Raw genomic sequence first — 20849 nt, 5'->3', positions numbered from 1 at the left:
AACTTTATTGTTACTTATCACACTGAAATGATCTATATATTGTTTTTTTCGCCACAAATTATGCTTTCTTTGGGTGGTAGTTTTTGCTCTGAATTATTTTATTTTATATGCATTGTAAAGGGAATAATAAGAAAAAACGGTTTTCAGCCATTATAGTTTTAAAATAAAATGTGCTTTGGTACATAAAACCCACACATCTTATTTGCCCGTTTGTCCGGTTTATTACAACGTTTAAATTGTGTCCCTAGTACAATGTATGGTGATAATATTTTAACTGGAAATGAAGGAGCATTTTTCCATTTAGGGATTTTTAATACTTTTTTACTTATTACAAGTACTTTTTTTGAAAAAATATACTCATGACATCCGTATTACAAAAGTCCCTAAGGTAACTATTTATGTAAAAAGAATTAAATGATGTAATTTTTTTTATTTTTGTTAAGTGTTTTATTTCTGTAACTGTGGGGCAGGGATGGAAGGGGTTAAAAGTAATAAAATAAAAAAAATAAAATAAACTTGCTATGGAAAACAGTATAGTGGCATAAATAGGTGTATTTTACTTTTTGGCCACAAGATGGTGCTATTGATACCGTGTTTCTATTAATAGAACACAGCCGAACACGGACGTGTCGGGTCTGAGAGCTTATGCGACGTTAACAAGCTCTCCGAAGACACGGAACAGTGATCGGGATTGAGAATCAAAAGATTCTCACATCCTGATCACAGATGGAGGGGGCTGCGACGGTGGATCGGCGGAAAACAGCGTGGGGATCGTGAAGACGATGGTAAGGCAGCAGTACGCATACCTACGCCCCTGATCCACACGTGAAGTTTAAAGGGGCGTGGATATGCGTACCAAGGATCCTAAAGTGGTTAAAATTATGGCATATATGAAAATTATTTATTATGCATTATTTCTTAATCTATTCTCCATATTTAAGTTGTATAAGGAAATAACTTGGGAAAGGGATGGGGATTCACTTGATTTCCACTCACACACTATTCGATGTCTGGTGGCACAGATCACCTGAGAAATTTCAAGCCTGTAATTCAGTGGAATTTCATCTATACCTATATGTAACAGCCAACTGAGGAGTTAGTTGGAAATCTTCCCAAATGTTTTCTAAAATAAAATATACTATTTCTTGCCATAATGTACTAATAAAAGGGCATTGTCACAAAATATGATAAATAGTACCTATCCTCCCACAATTCCTCCAACAATTAGGCAAATTATTTGGTGCAAATTTGGATATAATTAAAGGAGTAACATACCATCTTAATAACATTTTATGAAATGTTTCCCAATGTGTTATACACTTAGAAAAACAAGAAACATGTAAAGAGGCTTGCTTAAAATAAAGGATTTTTATTTTAGTTTGCATTTCTATTGACCACTGGTTAATGTAACATTGGAGTTGATGTTCATTCCCCTTAATAAGTTCCTCATAACAAAGTGAGATGCCTTTTTTTAAGGGAAGAGTAGTACAAATATATTGTATATTTTGGGAACCGTGGGTAACTTGTATTTTATCTTAGACCAGCAGTGCTTTAATTGAATAAATGTATAGAATTCAGTGATTGATAAAGAATACTTCTTAACAATCTCTGAAAACAATAAAAATTACCATTTTGGACTAATAAATTAATACTAGTTATGCCAGATTTAATCCATCTATTTAGGTTAATAGTGTTAATTAAATAAGAAAATGTTGTTAAAGGGATAAAAGATATCATGACTTCTTCACTTTTGATGGATTTAATCAGGTATCTCCAAGCTGAAATAGTGGATTGAATTGTGGGAAAAGAAGGAATTTTGATAGTTTTCTGTATCATATTAGCTAAAAGATAACTCTTTAGTTCACCTTTTATGAGGGATTGTTCTATTTGTACCCACAATGGAAGAACAGTACGTCGATGCCACCAAGCTTTCAATATTTCTATGTTGCATGCATAATACATAGCCCTAATGCAAGGCGCTTCACGGCGGGGGGTCACGTGGTGCAGGGACGTCAGAACTACTGCACCTGCGCATTAGAGTCCAGATGACGTCACGTACTCCACGTGACCCGCGCCGTGAAGCGCACATGAAGCCGACCCGGAAGCCGACCTGGCGAGTTTGGCTTCTTCACCGCTGGACGCCGGGAGGGAGAGGAGCTGCGGCGAGGGCACCAATCGACTGCCAGGAGCTGGAAGAAGCCCCAGGTAAGTGCCGTTTGTTTTTTATAACATGCGCGGATCTTACCTTTAAGTAGAGAGCCAAAGAGGACCTAATATTATGATCTCTCCATATATAACACATGCAAATGGCAACCAAAGTCACAAATACTAAAAGATGTCACCTAACCACCATATGAAACTTTACTTTTTAGTATGCCAGTCAAAGGGATTAACACTTCCTTGATAAGGTGTCTTGCTTGTCATAATAGTTGCGGAGGTGTCTGGTTTAATTTTCCAGGTTTTAAAAAGGCAGAGCCCTTCTTTAACATCACTTATGACATGCGTTTATCCTGCTTTGGAGAATAACAGTTTAAGGGGAAACCCCCATTTGTATTTAATCTGATGATTGTTTAAAGTGGATGTGACGACTCACATCTCTCTTCTAAATTTCAATGTAGCTTGTGACAGATCAGGATGTATTTGTATATGCTTGTACTGCTCCGGTAGTGCGCGGGATTTGTACATGGCTTGGAGTATATTATCCTTGACATGGTAGAACGCTAATCTGAGTACTACATCTCTTGGAATATTATCAGGTAAATGCTTGGGTTTTGGAACCCTGTGTGCTCTATCAATTATGATTTCTTTCTCAGGTGTTTCTGGACTCACAATCTTGAACATTTTTATCAGGTATGGCTTTACATAGTTACATAGTTATTTGGGTTGAAAAAAGACATACGTCCATCAAGTTCAACCAGAGAACAAAGTACAACTCCAGCCTGCTCCCTCACATATCCTTGTTGATCCAGAGGAAGGCGAAAAACCCTTACAAGGCATGGTCCAATTAGCCCCAAAAAGGAGAAAAATTCCTTCCCGACTCCAGATGGCAATCAGATAAAATCCCTGGATCAACATCATTAGGCATTACCTAGTAATTGTAGCCATGGATGTCTTTCAACGCAAGGAAAGCATCTAAGCCCCTTTTAAATGCAGGTATAGAGTTTGCCATAACTACTTCCTGTGGCAATGCATTCCACATCTTAATCACTCTTGTTGTAAAGAACCCTTTCCTAAATAAATGGCTAAAACATTTTTCCTCCATGCGCAGATCATGTCCTCTAGTCCTTTGAGAAGGCCTAGGGACAAAAAGCTCATCCGCCAAGTTTTTATATTGCCCTCTGATGTATTTATACATGTTAATTAAATCCCCTCTAAGGCGTCTTTCCTCTAGACTAAATAAACCCAGTTTATCTAACCTTTCTTGGTAAGTGAGATCTTCCATCCCATGTATCAATTTTGTTGCTCGTCTCTGCACCTGCTCTAAAACTGCAATATCTTTTTTGTAATGTGGTGCCCAGAACTGATAAATATTCTGTGATAATGTTGACCATCTAGTTCTTCCATATGACCAAACAAACAAAATTTGGGGTCCGGGCTCATGGAAAAACCCGATATTGTAGATAAGGTTTGAATCACCTGGGACCAAACATTTTTCACAACTGGGCACAGCCAAATAAGATGTATAAAATCTGCATCTGCAGTTCCACATTTAGGACAATTTGCATCACCTCGCAACTGTTTAAGAAACATGGACCTAGGTGTCCAGTATGCTTGGTGAATAATATATAGTTGAATGAGGCAATTGTGGGCTGCTGTAGAGGAAAGCTTAACTGACATTAAAAAGTCCTCATACTCATCTGTGGTGATGTTGATATTGCTGAGTTCCCATTTAGCAAAGGTCCTCAAAGTTTGATTATTCGTTTTGGCATTTAGGAGATGTGTGTATAAATAGGAAATGAGTCCTTGTGCACCTTGTATTTTAAGAATACCTATCAGTGGGTATTGGGAGATTGGCAGTCTGTTGGCACCAAACTGAGCCCGCAGAGAGTGTCTAAGTTGAAGGGCTCTAAAATAAGCTGAGGCGGGGATTTGAAATTTACAAATAAGTGCTTCCATAGGAAGTATATGGAGATCTTCTGAGGAAACTTGGGCTAAGTTTACTACCCCTTTAGTTTTCCAGAATATTGTATCTGGGATGGTGAGAAGCTCTGGTAAACCATGGTTATGTCAAAGGGGAGTTTCTGGGGGGGAAGTCTGTATATTTATATACTGTTTTGGAGAATTTCCAGATTTGTATTGTTAATTTATGTATAGGAGTCAAAGGCTGCAGCCCCCCTAGCACCAGATTCCAGTATAATAAACAAATTGCCTTTAGGGGCGAATGTAGCCAAAAGGTTCTCCGGTGGCAGAGGGGACTGGTCAGGCATCCAAGTCTGTAAGAAGCGGAGTTGGCCAGCTAGATAATATAGAAAAAAGTCTGGTAGGGCGAGTCCTCCCTCTGTGATGGGTCTGTAAAGCGTTTGCAACTTAATTCTTGCTCTCCCCCCCCCCCATATGAAGGATGATATAATGCTATTTACTTATGTGAAAAAGGATTTGCGAATAAGTATCGCAGAGTGCTGAATTACATAAAGGATTTTAGGTAGTGATATCATTTTAAGCAGATTAACTCTGCCAATAACAACTAGGGGAAGTTTACTCCAGGTGTTACACTTATCTGTAAGTTCTTGGAGTAGAGGAGCAATATTTGCTGAAAAGAAGGCACTGGGAGACTTTGTGATAACTATCCCTAGATATCTGAACTGGGTGACAACCAAAAGAGGGCATTCCTCCTGTTTTAAGCTGATAGTGTCACAGTCCAGGGGTAGTACACAGGACTTGTCCCAATTGGTCCTCAAGCCAGAATAGTTACCATATTCATTTATTATTTTGATAGCTTCTCGGAGAGATGCACACGTGTCTTCTAGATATAGAATTATATCATCGGCATATAGCCCAATAAGATCGGTGTTTGAGTCTATAGTTAAACCTCGTATAGTTTGTGATAGTCTAAATCGAAGGGCCAGGGCTTCAATGGAGATGGCAAAAAGGAATGGTGACAGTGGACACCCTTGTCGGGTGCCCCTATGTAATTCAAAATAATCTGAGACCTGGCCATTTATGCTGATTCGAGCTCGTGGGTTTTTGTATAGTGCCTGGATCCTGTTTATAAATTTAGGACCAAAGCCAAACATCCTAAGACAAACCAGAAGAAACGTCCACTCTATAGAGTCGAATGCCTTCATAGTGTCTAAAGACACTAGGGCCATATCACCTGTAACATTATGTGTGATTTGTGAGTGAATTATTGTTCGTGTAATATTAATAGAAGTACTCTTACCTGGCATAAAGCCAGTCTGATCTGGGTGTATTATATCAAGGATGTGCTTCGATAATCTATTAGTAAGCAGTTTGGCGAATATTTTGTAATATGCATTTAGCAGAGAAATGGGTCTATACGAACCACATTGCAGAAAATCTTTACCGGGTTTAAGTAGTACTATAATGGTTGCATCGTACCAACTAGAGGGTATTTGCTGGGAGGAATCTATATTCTGAAAGACTTTTAAAAGCTCATGTGCCAATTTATTGCTGTATTGTTTATAATAATCCGCCGGGAGGCCATCTGGCCCAGGGGCCTTGTTATTCTGAAGGGAGGATATTGCAATCTCTACTTCATCTAAAGTGAAGGGACTATCTAGGTCCATTACCTGTTCCTCAGAGAGTGATGGGAATGGGAGATCTGATAGATATGTATGTGTATATTCATCTGATTTATCTGAATGGGAGGTATATAGGTCTGAATAGAAGTGGACAAATTCCTCTAGCATGTCGGAGGTTGATCTAACAATGTGGCTATCAGCTCTAGTGATACCTGTAATAATATTAGTGCCTCTATGACCGTGTGCCATCTGTGCAAGGAGCTTTCCGTGTAATTACCGTTTTTAAAGAATGATTGACGAGAGAAAAATAATTTCTGTTTAGATTTATGATTAACGAATAGGTTCAGCTCACGTTGTGTTAAAAGCCAATTCCTTCTAGACTGATCGGATGGGTTGTTGACACATTCCTGCTCCAACTCAGAACAAGCCGACATAAGTTCTTCTTCTTTATTGCTAGAAAGTCTCTTAACGTATGACACAGTTGCATGAAGGCAACCGCGCATATAGGACTTGGATGCATCCCATATTAACGAGATAGAGGAGGAACCTCTGTTATCTATAAAAAAATTAACTATCTGGTCAGTGGTTTTGTCTGGTGTAGGGAAAAGAGAAAGCCAAAATGGGTTAAAACGCCACACTGGTTTAATCCGTTCACCACCCAGCACAAACACCAGGAGAAGGGGTGAATGGTCTGAAATTCCACGATTCAAATATTTAGCAGAGTTCAATCGACTAAGGGCCCAGGAATTCAGTAGTGCAAGGTCTATACGAGAAAAGGATTTTTGCGCATTAGTGTAGCAGGAGTATGCCAACATGTCTGGATTCAGAGAGCGCCATCCATCCGACCAGCCCAAGGAGGCCGCCCATAGAGCCAGCGAAGTCTCTCTTTTGGGTCTGTGAGTCACATTTGGGGATAGCCTATCCATGTCTTCATGCATGACTAAATTGAAATCCCCAACACACAATACTGAAGAGTGGCCATCGTCTAGTAGTTGTGGTATGAGTGGGCGAAGCACTTCCAGCGAAGCTGGAGGGGGCAGATAAACCGCCAGCAATTTAAATGGGAGTTGGTTAATACGTGCATGAATTAGTATATTACTGCCATTGGCATCATTTTTAATGGAAGTGGTCTCCCATTGCAGTCTTTTATTAACCAGTATCGAGACCCCCCCTAGAGTTAGTAGTGTGGTAGGAATGGTAAGCCCATCCTACCCAGGGTCTTTGTAATCTTATGGAAGTCACACACACCAAATGGGTCTCTTGGAGTACAATAATATCAGGGTCATATTTTTTAAGAAATGTAAAGACCAAGTTCCGCTTCAGTGGAGTGCCCAGGCCACGAGTGTTCCATGATATAACTTTAAGTGGACTACCCATCATATAATAAATTAGTCATTCTATTAAAGATGTTCCCCAAAATAGAAGTTAATCTTGCCTCATTATGTGCCCAAAAGAGGGCCCCCAGACCGTCTCCCCCCCTCCACCCCCACCCATTTTTCTCATACTTGACTAGCTCAGTATTCCCAGAGTACAATTGTAAAATATTCTGATAACAGTGATATCCCAAAGAACACATCAACCATAACGGTAAACAAAAACATGAACATTCAGATAAAATATGATGCAAACGGTTGCAGTGAATATATAAGGCATTTGTGGATTACTCCACTCAGGGGTTATGCAGCTGGGAACTCCCAGCAGCAGATTCCACAGCGTTACAAGCCGCCATTATCATACAGAAAATGCGTATCATATATGCCGTATCTCCAAACCGAGAATAATAAAAGTTCTTCCACGCAATATGTGTATCATTTGCTTCCCAGTGATGGAGAGAAGGATATGGGAGTATATTGATGGTAAATAGCACCGTAAAAAGAGCCCTCCCCTGCTCAACAGGAGAAGTAGAAGGCATCATCTAAATCCAGTTCCTTTACATGGAGACATTGTCCCATCATGTAGGCCAGATATAAAGAAAGAAGGGGGGCCCAGTATGTTCCAGCAGCAGGCAAGACCCATGTGGCCCTGTGTTACACACAGGGGAGTAAGTCCCATCAGGTGAAGTGTAAGCGAGCAGACATGGTGTGTTCAAATAAGATGATGCCGGGTAGCAAAGTCATGTGCTGCAGATGGCGTATCAAAAAAATGAATCTTACCCTCGTGCACCAAACGAAGCCTTGCCGGATAGGCCATTGAGTATGGGGTATTTTTATCTCGCAGCTTTTTCTTGACGTTTAGGTGGCTCTGCGCTTTTGCAGTGCCAGCGAAAAATCTGGAAATAGCTGAATCTTCGCATTTTCATAGGTGATATCTCCCCTGTCTCTGGCCATACGGAGTATAGTGTCTCTATCTCTGAAGTTAAGGAGACAAGTAATGAAGGGTCTCGACGTTGCTCCTGGTGCGGGTGCATTACCGGGGATTCTGTGAGCTCTCTCAACTACGAAGGCACCGGATAAATCGTCTGCTCCAAAGTTCTCTTTTATCCACCTCTCCAGGAAGGCTTCGGGGTTTGCGCCCTCGGACCGCTCCGGTAGGCCAATCAGGCGTATATTGTTTCGCCGTAGACGATTCTCTAGATCGTCTAATTTTTTTTAGTTGCATTGTCAGCGGTAGTAAGCTCTTTGATTTGTTGAGGCATCGGGTTAGTGCGGTCTTCCAGCTCCGAGATGCGCTGCTCGGCCTCTGTGGTACGCTGACGCAGCTTAGTCATGTCGTGGCGCACAAGGCCTGCCTCTACTTTCATCTCCTCAATCTTGGAGGTAAGGCATGTCTTGGATTCCGTGATGGCTGCAAGGAGATTTTCATATATTTGAGCTAGCGAGAGCTCCGATTCCGTCTCTGGAATGGGTACTAGTGTTGGAGGGTCCGTGTCGCTACCAGAGTCGTTGTCTTTCTCTTCTATGGTATTGCTAGGCCCGGCGCCATCTTAACTAGACTCTGACCATTGATATTGAGCTAACTTCTCGGCGGTAGATTGCCGGTTCTTGCGTGTGGTGGTCATCGTTGTGCTCCTGGATGCTTCAGACAGGAGATAGGGCAGTAATGAAATAGTTTCGTGTGGTTTGTCGCCGGATAATATCCACGGATTAGGCTGCTGCTCGGGAGCTCAGTAAGCGTGCATCCTACTGCATCGAGCGCCGGCTCCGCCCCCCAATAAGATTTTTTTCTACTATGAAGTCATGTATAGTATCTCTTAGTAACCCTTCAAATAGTTTGCATACAACTGATGTTAAGCTTACAGGTCTATAATTTTCTGGATCTGATTTCTGATTTCTTAAATAATGGGAAAACGTGGGCTGTACGCCAATCCACTGGGACTCTGCCAGTTGAAAAAGAGTCACAATAGATAAGATAAAGGGGTTTATCTATAACTGAACTTAATTCCCTTAGGACCCGAGGATGCATGCCATCCGGGCCAGGTGCTTTGTCTATTTTTAATTTATTTAGTCTTTCCTTCACTTCTTCCTGCGTTAAGTATTTAATATTACAATTGGAAAATTGAGACTCTTGTGCATCTGTAATTTGCAACAGTGCTGTTTCCTTTGTGAAGACAGAAGCAAAGAAAGCATTTAATAACTCTGCCTTACCTTGGGCATCCACCATTGAGTTCCCACCCTCATCCTTTAAGAGTCCTATACAGTCAACCTTTCTTTTTTTAGAGTTGATGTACTTGTAAAACTTTTTTGGGTTAGATTTGATATCCCTAGCGATTTAATTTTCAGCTTCGATCTTTGCCAGCCTAATTTCTTTTTTACAATTTTTATAATTGCTTAGTGCAGCCTCGGTCCCCTCCTGTTTTAGGACCTTATAGGCATTATTTTTCTTCTTCATTTTATCCCTAAACTTTCTATTCATCCATAGAGGCCTTTTTTTATTCCTAGACATTTTGTTTCCATATGGGATATACATACTACAATATTGATTGAGAATAAGTTTAAAAGCTTGCCATTTCCCTTCAGTGTCCTCCCCTTGTAGTACATTATCCCAGTTCACCAAACTTAATGCCTGCCTAATTTGATTGAACTTTGCTTTTCTAAAATTCATAGTTTTAGTAGTCCCGCTGCCCCGTGGCCTATCAGTCACCAGATCAAACGTTATCATGTTGTGATCACTATTTCCCAAATGTTCTTGAACCTGCACATTTGATACATTATCTGGTCTATTAGAAATGATCAGATCCAGTAACGCATTCCCCCTAGTTGGTTCCGTTACCATTTGAGTCAAGCAATTGTCCCGTAGTGCTGCCAGAAATCTGCTGCTTTTACCAGAATGGGTAGCCTCAATACCCCAGTCAATGTCTGGAAAGTTGAAGTCGCCCATAACTATGGTCTCATTTTTACTTGCAGCTTTTTCAATTTGCTGTAGTAATCACAGTTCTGCAGCTTCATTAAAATGAGGTGGCCTGTAGCATACCCCAATTAGCAATTGGCAACTTTTATTTCCAACATGAATATTTACCCAAACAGACTCCACATCTTCACAATCTTCCTCCATCTCATCGTTTAGGACATGTGAGGATCCGCGTGGCTGCCTGCGCAGGCAGGCAGGCAGCCTTTTGACCACTGTTCAGGTCTGCATTCTGCAGGTCTCTGGAAGAGATACCTTTTGTCAGTTGTGCAGCTTGCTGCTGAGGAATTTGCATATGTTTGTCATTCAGATTGCCTAGCCACATCCTTTGTGGGCTTGCTCTATAAAGAGCTGTGTTTCCCACAGTAAGTTGCTGGTCACAAGGATTCTTCCTGTGAAACACTCTGGAGAGTGTCAGCCTTGCTCATTGTTTGAAAGATTAGCTTAAGAGTAATTCTTGGGACTGCACTCGGCAGGTTCTCTTGTGCAGTTAGGATTGCATATCTGTTTTGTTTGTCTGTTGCGATTGTCCTGTCCCTGCGGTGGTTGACAGGAGGCCGTTCTGATCTTTGTTCTTGGAGTATAGCTGGAACAGCGGTTGCTACCAGCTATCTCCTCTATCTGTCTTGCCTGGATCGCACTCGCCTAGCGCTAGTGCTGTGGATCCATCTAATCTCCATCTCTCTGTCTCCCTGGATCGCACTGGCCTCTTTTCGCTAGTGCTGTGGATCCTATCTCTCGCTTGTCCCTGTTTTCGTGTGTCTGTCTTGTCTGCTACGAACGCTTGCTGGAGGCTCGGTGAGGTAACCGTTAAGCAAGCGCTCGCGCCTTCTGTTTCATGTTTGTCTGTCGGTGGTTAGTTAGGCGTGCTTGTCTCTATTGTGCTTATCATGTGGAGACCGCGCATGAACGCGTGCACTGTTGTGAATGAGTGCGGTGTTCGCGTTCAGTTAGCGTTTGTTATTTTCCTTATCTCCTCATTGTATGATTTGCTGTGCCTTTGCTACTCTCGTGCTCTGCCTTGCTGTAGCCTTGTGTCACGTCTGGCGATCGCACCTCTCGCAATCGCGTTCCTACTTCGTATCTGCTGTGGTATGTGCACCGTCGCGGGTTGGCGACTAGTTTGGTACACACACATACAATCTGTCTCTGTGTCTACAATCTGTCTCTGTGTCATTCTCAATCGCCTCTCTTGCGATTGCGTTTCTTCCCTTCATACAATTCCTGTCTGGCGTGTGTGGTAGGGCAGAGAAGCTGTTCCTCTGCACTCCACAGCTCCACTTGCCGACAGGAATTTCCCTCTACAGGTGCATTACACCTTCTGCTGGGTTCCCGCAAATGATACGCTTGTGGAGGATTTCCGCAGTGTCAGCTCACATCCTGTGCGCTCATCACGGAGAGAATTCCACAATCATTACAGGACAGCTGTAAAAGAATTCTTAACAAAGAGACAAACCCCTCCACCTTTTTTCCCTGTTCTATCCCTCCTAAACACATTGTACCCTTTTAAATTAGCTATCCAGTCATGGCTTTCATCCTTCCATGTCTCGGTTATTCCCACAATGTCATAGCCTTTGTCATTCAGAATGAACTCTAGTTCGTCTATTTTATTTGCAAGGCTCCGAGCATTGGTTACCATGCACTTTATATTTTTACCACCACATTTACCAATTTTGTTTACATGAAATGGGCTACTTGAAGTTTTACCAACCTCCTTAATCTTTACACTGTCCCCACCCCCCTCTCCACCCCCCATAATGTTAGGCTCCCACTGTCTTTTTATCTTATCTTGTCTACATATTGAGACTTTATCCTCCCGCCTCCCCCCAGATCCTAGTTTAAAATCTCCTCCAACCGTTTAGCCATCTTCTCCCCCAATGCAGCTGCACCCTCCCCATTAAGGTGCAGCCCATCCCTGCTGTAGAACCTGTAACCGACTGCAAAGTCTGTCCAGTTCTCCAGGAACCCAAACCCCTCCTTCCTACACCAATTTCTCAGCCACTTATTTAACTCCCTAAGCTCCCTCTGTCTCTCAGATGTAGCATGTGGCACTGGCATATTTCAGAAAACACAACCTTGCAGGTCCTTGCTTTAAGTTTATCTACAAGTACCTGAAAGTCATTTTTGAGGACCTTCCATCTCCCGCTAACTGTGTCATTGGTGCCAATGTGTACCATGACAGCTGGGTCTTTCCCAGCCCCACACAATAATCTGTCAATTCTTTCCGCTACATGCCGAACCCGAGCACCCGGGAGACAACAGACTGTACGGCATTCACGGTTTCTTCGACAGATTACCCTATCTGTGCGCCTAATAATTGAATCCCCTACCACCAGTACCTGTCTAGCCTTAGCTGCACTCCTATTCCCTTTCTCGTTGCAGCAGTCTGCCCCTTGGTTGCTAAGGAGCACATTCTGCTGCAGCATTGCTACTCCAGAATCATCCTCCCCAATATTACGCAAACAAGCAAACTTATTAGTGAGGGACAACTTGGGACTAGCCTCCCTGCCACTTTTTCCCCTACCCCTTCTAACTGTGACCCAACTATTGGCTACCTCTGCTTCTTGCTCCGGCTTTACTCCACCCACCTCATCTTCACCGGTTCCATCCAGTGTCTGGATCGTGAGATCCAAGCTCATCTCCATGTTGTGTATGCGTCTCAGTGTTGCGAGATGTTTATTTAGCTCTGCGACTTCCGCCTCTAACTGAGCAACACGCACACACCCAGGGCAACAGTAAACACCCTCAATCCGCTGATCAAGGTATGCATACATGTTGCAGGATGTACACTGTACAGCATAGTCCAACATGATGACTATTGTGTGGGGAAAAATTATTTAAAGTGAACTGTGGCGGTAAAAGATGAAACGGGAGAGTGAGTGAGGTTCGGGAGTGAGTGCAGCTGGGATGGAAGAGGGGGAAGGGTGGAGGAGGGGAGGAGGGGGAGTGAGTGAAGTTGCAACGGCGTTTACAACGGCGGAGCGCGTACTGAGAGCGCGTCCGCCGCCATGAGCAGCCATCGGATTTTACAACCTATTGGTAAGAAGTTCACAATTGGTTAATTATAGTGCCTACTGTGATAGCTACTTGGGAAGTAAAAAATGAATATTGTATTTACTCTGGGACAAATGTACGTCTTATAAAGAGATGGAAATATGAATTTGAAAATGTACGGTTTTTCACCATAATGCCCTTTTAAGAACTGAGCTATCAATGTAACTTTATATTTTTGATAAAGTATCCTCAGCACACAGCTGATGTCCCCTTGTCTTATGTACTATCCATAGATAAAACATTGCTTACCAAATATTTGTTTCGCTCTAGGTATACAGCTATTTATGTGAAATAATGTTAATTATTAATTTAAGTATTATATTTCGATATTGAAGTTTTCTTTTTTTTTCTACTTTTTTATTGTAGGTGAAATTATTGTATAAATACTGAGACAGAATTAGAAACTTATGTGTACTTAAGACCATTTTGGGTTTGCATCTAGTTTTTGGCATCACAGTGGAACTCTGATAAAGTGTTGATCTTGTTAGAATTCAAAGTAATATTTTGCATTGTCATCATTCTCCACGTTTCTCAACAGCCTCACCCTCTTCGCTAAAATCTGTGAAAAGACTGTTTTGAAACGTGTTTTGAAGGAGTTATGGAAACTAGTAATGAACACTATGGAGAAAACAATTGTTCTGCCACCCTTAACAGATCAGACGGTGAGTCTTTAAGATTGAGTCATTTTCCAAAATATGAAATCTTTCACACAACATCTTTACTGTGTATATGTTTCCTGCTTAATAAATGTCTTTTAATAACTGCCATTAACGATGCCTCTGATATTAAATTCTACTACTTGCATAACAGAATTGCATGCATTAATCTTTATTTTGTTGGCAGTTTAGTGTGATAGATTTTCAGTGATGCTACAGACAGAATCAGTTACAGGTAGGTCCTGGAAGAACTTTCTCACTATGTGATGTTTAGGAAGCAAAAAAAAGTTACATGGTATGTCCACATGTTTTACAGTTTGACAACTGGAAGCCATTAACATTCTTAGAGAGTGCTTTTCAGATATGGGCCAGAGCAATACCCCTGTAATTCACAGTGTATTTGTTTCAGCTGTACATATTGATTACTAACATTATTGGGGCTGTGCTTCTCTACATTAAGTCTATGATTACCTTTTTTTTTTTTTGTACCTCTGATAGCTGTAGTTGATAGTTTCATCATGCTCTTACCAAAAAAAATTCTGACAGTGTCTTTTTAGTTTTTCCAGAGATCAACTTAAATATGTAGTCGTACTATGTCATCCCTACAGATCAGGCTTCTGGCATCTTTGCAGATTACAAACTTACTTATGTCATATTGGTCTCAATCCAATTTCCTTTTTTCTCCTAAGTTTTTTTCCTAGGTAATACTTACACATTACAGTGTAAATAAACTGCCTTTTAAGCCACCAGGAAGCAAGAAAATACTTAGTATTTTTTGGCACTTTTTCAGTTGCAGAATTCAAAAGTTATTTTAAACAGAAGATGAACAACTATCTCCTAGGAGAAAACATGGAAAAGGTGAATTGGATTCGGCCCATTAGCATATTTAGATAGCCTAGCTACTCCATTCTCATTAGCAAGACACGTATCACAAGCAGTTCACTTTAAACATTCCTTAGCTTCTTTATAGATCATTTAAAGGAGTTGAGAGGTGAAAATAACATATGAAGATTTACTTACAGTTACATCCAGTTTCGTCCTCCACCAGTCCCCTGTAGTCCGGCTCCCAATCTTTCTGCACTTGTGAGTTTACGCTGAGCGGTGCATTCTGTGTATATGCAGGACTACTGTACTACGCCCGCACCTGTGTAGAAGACACAGACCCTATGGGTCACCAAGAACTACGAGCCTGACAGCGGGAGACTTGAAGAGGATGGAACTGCTGCGAGGGATGAAAGAGTCTTTTAGGGGCTGGAAGGAGCCCCAGGTAAGTAAATCTGCATATGTTGTCACTTCGCAACTCCTTTAATAAGGTTCTCCTAGAATAAGAATCATTGGAGAACACAAATAATCCTGTAAAGCTAGACACACACACTCACAAACACTCTCTATCTTGCCTATATGATGATGAACTAATTGCAAATAATGTATGCACAGAACCTGTTTACTAGAGTGTGATGTGAAATGAAGTGAAATAAACCCGCGTTCACTTAAAATTGTCTAATTTTCAAAGCCTAAACTTTTGAAATAACTTTGGATTATTTCATTCCTCTTATTTCACTGTAGTAAATTAGGTCCATGTAATGTGTGAATGAACAAATTACAGCAGGAATGAATTATACTGTATTACATTATTCCAGTATAAGCTCATTCCATCATTCAATATGTTATTTATTGCAATGAGATAATGCAAGTGATATCACTCCTATACAAGTTTCAAGACACCTGTGTTTTGCTTTATTTACTCTATGACTTAGTATGCTGAAAGGCTTTCACCATAAAGGCAACATGAATTATTTACTTAGAACTAACCACATTGAACTAATAGCTCCAATACGGTTTAATATGTGCCCATATTGTGTGTAAACTGATAACATTTAGAAATGAAAGAATGAATGTCCACCTGCAGTTCTGATTTAAAGTGACACTAAAGCGAGAAAAAAAATGATGATATATTGAATTGTATGTGTAGTACAGATAATTAATAGAACATTAGTAGCAAAGAAAGGAGTCTCATATTTTTATTTTCAGTTATAGAGCTTTTTTTTCTATAACATTGCATCATTTTCTAATATTTGCAGTTTACAACAAATTACACTCTGTAAATGTTGAAACGGAGCAGAGCTAATGACCCTTTGAACTTTCTGGCAGGGCAACCTTAAACAAGAAACAGTGAGAGACAGGTTGTGATAAGTGCTTCAGAAGACAGCACTGTAGATGACCCAAGTCAGGTCATCAAGTTGGAGAGCTCAGAGAAGCGCTTTTTGCATAGATAACAACTGGAGTTTCTTAACTCTTCCCTTACTGGAAAGAATATGAGACTCACGTGTGCTACTAATGTTCTATTTCTTTGCTGTACTATACATACAAATTATTATATCATAAGTTTATTTTCACTTCAGATTCCCTTTAATTCCAGTAACTACTGCCTGATAGTGATTGTGGTGGAATACATGTATAGATGCATTAACTGTTCAAAGCACTATGGCTGTGACACAAGTGAACAGTGTTGCATAAATATGCTGCTCTTCATATCTCCGTGACAAATCCCTGCAACAGTCTCAGTTCAGTTTAAAGTGGTCTCTCAGGTCTGGTAACTTCATGTGGAGTTGCTGAATAACGAGAATGGTGAACAAGATGCTTATGCAGCTGTTCCATTATATTATTCCATTTCCAAGCTGTATATGTTTTCATAAATTGTCATGCAATCAGCTGTAAATGATAAGTAAAAATAGTTTTCTATCTAACGGTATGTTGCTTGATTGAAATTGCTTTACAGCTTTATATTAATTTACATTAAAAGGCAGAGCTTACACATATTCCTGATGTTTTATAACACTTCCCCAGGTGCTAGTCAATGTTACTTCCACAATGTAGTCCATGTACAGTCCTACAGCACCGTTTGACTTCATAACTATCTCGCCTTTTCTGCCATAAGAGCATTTCACAGTAGATGAAATGCAGCATTTTGCATGTAGAACTAAATTAAAAAAGGTCTAATAATTATTGAAAACCAATGCATGGTCACGTGTAATAATGCTCTCAGAACTCCATGTTCCTTGCATGTGCAGGTAGCTACAGAGCACACTCTACTACGTGACTATGGTGACCATTAGCTGGTCTTAAGAATGAAATATCCACTACTCACCCTGCGGGAAGAAAGGCTGGGTTATGCATGTCGCTGTCTCTGCAGTTGCTTAGCTCTGAACTGAGGGGTTTGCTTTTTATCAACAAGAGAGGATTAACACTTTGAGAGTGTTACACCAGGAATGGTTATTTGTTGTCTTTAATTGATTTATTTACTTTGTTCACAGCTTTACTTTTATACGGAGATGCTAATACCAATAACTAGCCTGTGATTGTATAACTTACTTTGTTCACTTTCTGTCTGCCTTGCTATACAATTGTTTCTACCTTCCCTCAGTTTAACATTTTATTAGAGATAATAATCCAAAAATGAATCTGAAATGGCTGTTTTAAAAACTAGACGTTTTGAATCAGGATGATACCATTTATTGGCTAACTTAGAGATGGATCAACAGTGCCGGGGGTCGCGTATCTAGACCCCCGGCACTGTTTATCCATCTCTAAGTTAGCCAATAAATGGTATCATCCTGATTCAAAACTTCTTGCTTTTACTCATGGCTAACACGGTACAACACTTTACTGCTTAAAAACTAGATGTAAGCAATTAATGTCTACTGAGAGGGTGTGTAGAAAGGGAAAAGGAGTCATCACATGTTGCTTGTTTTCAACAAAATTATATAATTGTAATTGTGTGCATTGAACACTGGTGATAACATGTTACCATTTTACAGATTACTTTCATTTCATAATAGTCATGCAGCAGTTCATTTTATGTACTGTAATGAGCAAATAAAGTTTGCCACCAGATGCTGGCATGGTTCTGATCAATAGTAGTTTTGCTTACTAGAGTCATGCACTGCTCAGATTCGTGCATCAACTGTGGAAGAAGAGGAGAATAAACATCTGTTTATTGATTCAAACAGAGCATCACATACAGCGGTATTCAGTGGGGGTTAGGTGGCTGGCCTGACAGCCGTTTCGCGTACTAACACATATAACAACAAGTAAAAGAACAAAGCAGTGGTTGCGTATCACATTGACGCTGAGTTGGAAGGCGGGGAGATTTGCGACATGCCTATTGGCTAGAGTCATTCACGCGTCTGCTTCTGGAGGAGAAGCTCTATGCCAGGGCAAGTGGGCGGGCTGTTGATTCCAGACATGGCTCTGGTAAGTGTGACGGCCTATATAAATGCTACTTTGTTCTTTTACTTGTTGTTAGTGCCTCTGATAATGCGTTAGTACTCGAAATGGCTGTCAGGCCAGCCACCTAACCCACACTGAATACCCAGGTCCGATTCTCTCATGAAGCAAGGTAAAACGTTTGCATCAGGCGCAGAGATTACATGGGCAGCATGTTTGTACTGTGTTTACTTTAACTGCATGCAGTCAGAGTGGGGGGCGAGAGGAGAGCGAGGTGAAGAGGTCATCATTGGGGAAAAGCAACTTCTTGTGCTGTGTGAGGAGTCTGACAGTCAGTGAGGAGAGGGGGGAGGCAGGAGAGTAGCAGTGTTTCATTTGACTTGCACAGCAGAAGGGAGGAGGTGGCACTGCTGTTCTGAATGAGGAGGAATGGAGTGGCTGAGGTTGTGCAGTTTGTTTGTCACAGACTCACAGCCAGCCAGTGTGATACTGTGCTGAGCTGCAGCTTGTCACGTGAGAACATTAAATGAAGCAGAGTAAATTCAAAATCGGGTGTTCTAGACCTGGCCCTGTGAATACCGCTGTATGGGATGACCTGTTTGAATCAGTAAACAGGTGTTTAAGAGCACAGTGCCTCTTCTCCTCTTCTTCCACAGTTCATATTATGTAAGATTAACTGCATGTCTAAACTCAGTTACCCCACTGAAAAGCAGAGTTTACATTGATGTCTACTGTAGAGATCCCTCTAGTCTGGCTTATTGGTCTCTTTTTTTCTCCCGTCTTCCTCATTGACCAAAATAATGGTGGGAAATAGAGATGACCTTCATTTTTTTATGCCACATTTATTTCACAGTAAAAAGTGCAAATTCTCTTACTCCATTTAATAAATATACATTTACAGTAAGTTATGTGTTTGAGCATTATTGCCTTCCCCATAACATGCCCTTAAGACTCTTTTAGCCACTCTTTTGGGGGTGAATTTACTTTTATCATTGGCTTTATTGTATTTTACATTCTGTAGAAAGTAAATGAGCATTTTCTGAGTAATTTTTAGTTTTTATAAAAATAACTTTGAAAATAAATCTATGGATTCCACTCATCACTAGAAAAGACGGTTTATCTGTCTTCTCTGCTCGCTGGAAGGTCAGTTACTGTATTTGATCACTGATGTTGACAGCAGAGGGAGGCTTGACCACACAGAGTAGCATGATCATTGCTGAAGCAGGGCTAATTATTCAAAGAGTCAGAGGAATCCAGTAGTATAACTGCAGCCTAGTATGTAGTCTTAGCTCCTACAGTATTCTATCAGTGCTTGACCAAACATCAGAACGGTAGATAGTAAAAACTTAATTGAGCCTACCAGCATTTTTAATGGATCCCCAGAATTATAAAAGGGTATGCACATATCATTTGGGAGCTGAGTTACTGGGTGTTCGAAACAGTTGTCTTTACAGACGATAGCCATCAAAATACAAGTCACGCAGCTTTTTCATGCTGTGCAACATGCCCGCCTTAAAATGTTAAAGAAACTGTCATAATCAGGTTAAAAGAGTTGTGATGGAGAAAACTTATAGAACTTTTTACAAAATATAGCAAAACAAGAGAAGAAAGACCATTTCAGAAGAGATATTTCTATTAAGCAGTGTGGTTTTGTTAACTGAATATATCTGACTGCTGTTTATCCTTCTCTGCTCACCGTTCATGCAGATGATAGTAAGTAGATGTCCTGTGTCTCTGTCTGCCCTCAGCTGGTCTATGTCACAGCTGCTACCGCATCCTTTTTTTTCCTTCTGCACTGGTCCCATGTCTATCAGCTGTATTTGTTGCTGTCCTTTCTACCTAGGTCACCTCTTGCTTCCACTTTCCATTACCTGATGTATGCAAGCCTCTTCTTAACAGATGATCAATGGTACACATACTCAGTGATGTAGACTGATAGCCCAATTGAATGATACCATGGTTCACATTAAGAGACAGAAGTATCAGGCAGGACAGATACGCAGAACCTTTGCTATATTAAGCTTTATCTATATTTTTTTTTATGTAGGATTTAGCAAATAGGATGCAGTAGGTGTTTGTAATCTGTCAAATTGCATTTCATAATTTAGGGCTGAAAGGTTTTTGGCTCTACTAAAGTTTCATTGCCATATACTGTATATTTTCAGATGTCTTTTGTGTATAGAATCCTTTACAATATTATTATTATTATTATTTAGTATTTATATAGCATATACAAACTGATTGGCAGGTTGAAACATATTTAGGTAGATGTGAAGTAGATAATATTCATGCCAAACCCACATACAATGGTTTATAGTGGTAGTGGCAAGTTAAAACCATCATGGGCCTTGACTGTTTCTAAAACCATAGGCCACATTCAAATCATTACCTGTGTCCAGTTGCTCAAAATTCTTAAACTTACTTTATACTGAGAGCAATAAGGAGGCTGACATATTTTTTTCCTTTTAAACAATGCCACTTGCCTGACTGCCCTGGTCTTTTTGGCTTTAGTAGTATCTGAAACAAGCATGGAATTGCTGTAATCAGATTTTAGTCAGAGCACATGATTCAAATAATGGTTTGGGGTCAGTTGCTGAAAGTATTTGAGGCAGAGCATCAACAGGACAGCGAGGGGGTCTGCATTGTTTAAAAGGACATAGCAGCCTCAGTTTCCCTTTATTACATCAAAACTTCAAAAACTCATCAAAAATTCAATATTATATGCTGGTGTGCATGTGTCTTGTAACACATGTATGTTCAATTTTGACAGAACACAACAAAAATGATTGAATAAAAGATGTAAATTAGATCTAATATATACATTTTCATTTTTAAATGTGTCTGGGGTGCACGCAATGCTAACACT

At 40.5% G+C, this 20849-nt stretch overlaps 1 protein-coding gene across 13 annotated transcripts in view; it reads left to right on the top strand.

Moving 5' to 3' along the window:
- The window catches only part of UNC13A (unc-13 homolog A), a 384964-nt gene that overhangs the window by 278453 nt on the left and 85662 nt on the right, over positions 1-20849 (top strand). For 11 of the 13 annotated variants that reach the window (XM_068233882.1, XM_068233881.1, XM_068233874.1 and 8 more), the window contains one exon: positions 13639-13762. In XM_068233882.1, coding sequence (XP_068089983.1) covers positions 13639-13762 — 124 coding nt within the window. Of the gene's footprint in view, positions 1-13638; positions 13763-13943; positions 13992-20849 lie in introns of those variants that run through there. The other 2 variants (XM_068233877.1, XM_068233878.1) reach the window with 2 other exon arrangements.

The sequence above is a fragment of the Hyperolius riggenbachi genome, chromosome 1 (genome assembly GCF_040937935.1).
Source record: "Hyperolius riggenbachi isolate aHypRig1 chromosome 1, aHypRig1.pri, whole genome shotgun sequence".
NCBI classification, from domain to species: Eukaryota; Metazoa; Chordata; class Amphibia; order Anura; family Hyperoliidae; genus Hyperolius; species Hyperolius riggenbachi.
The sequence above is the reverse complement of the archived record's forward strand: the minus strand, read 5'-3'. Positions and strand labels throughout refer to the sequence as shown.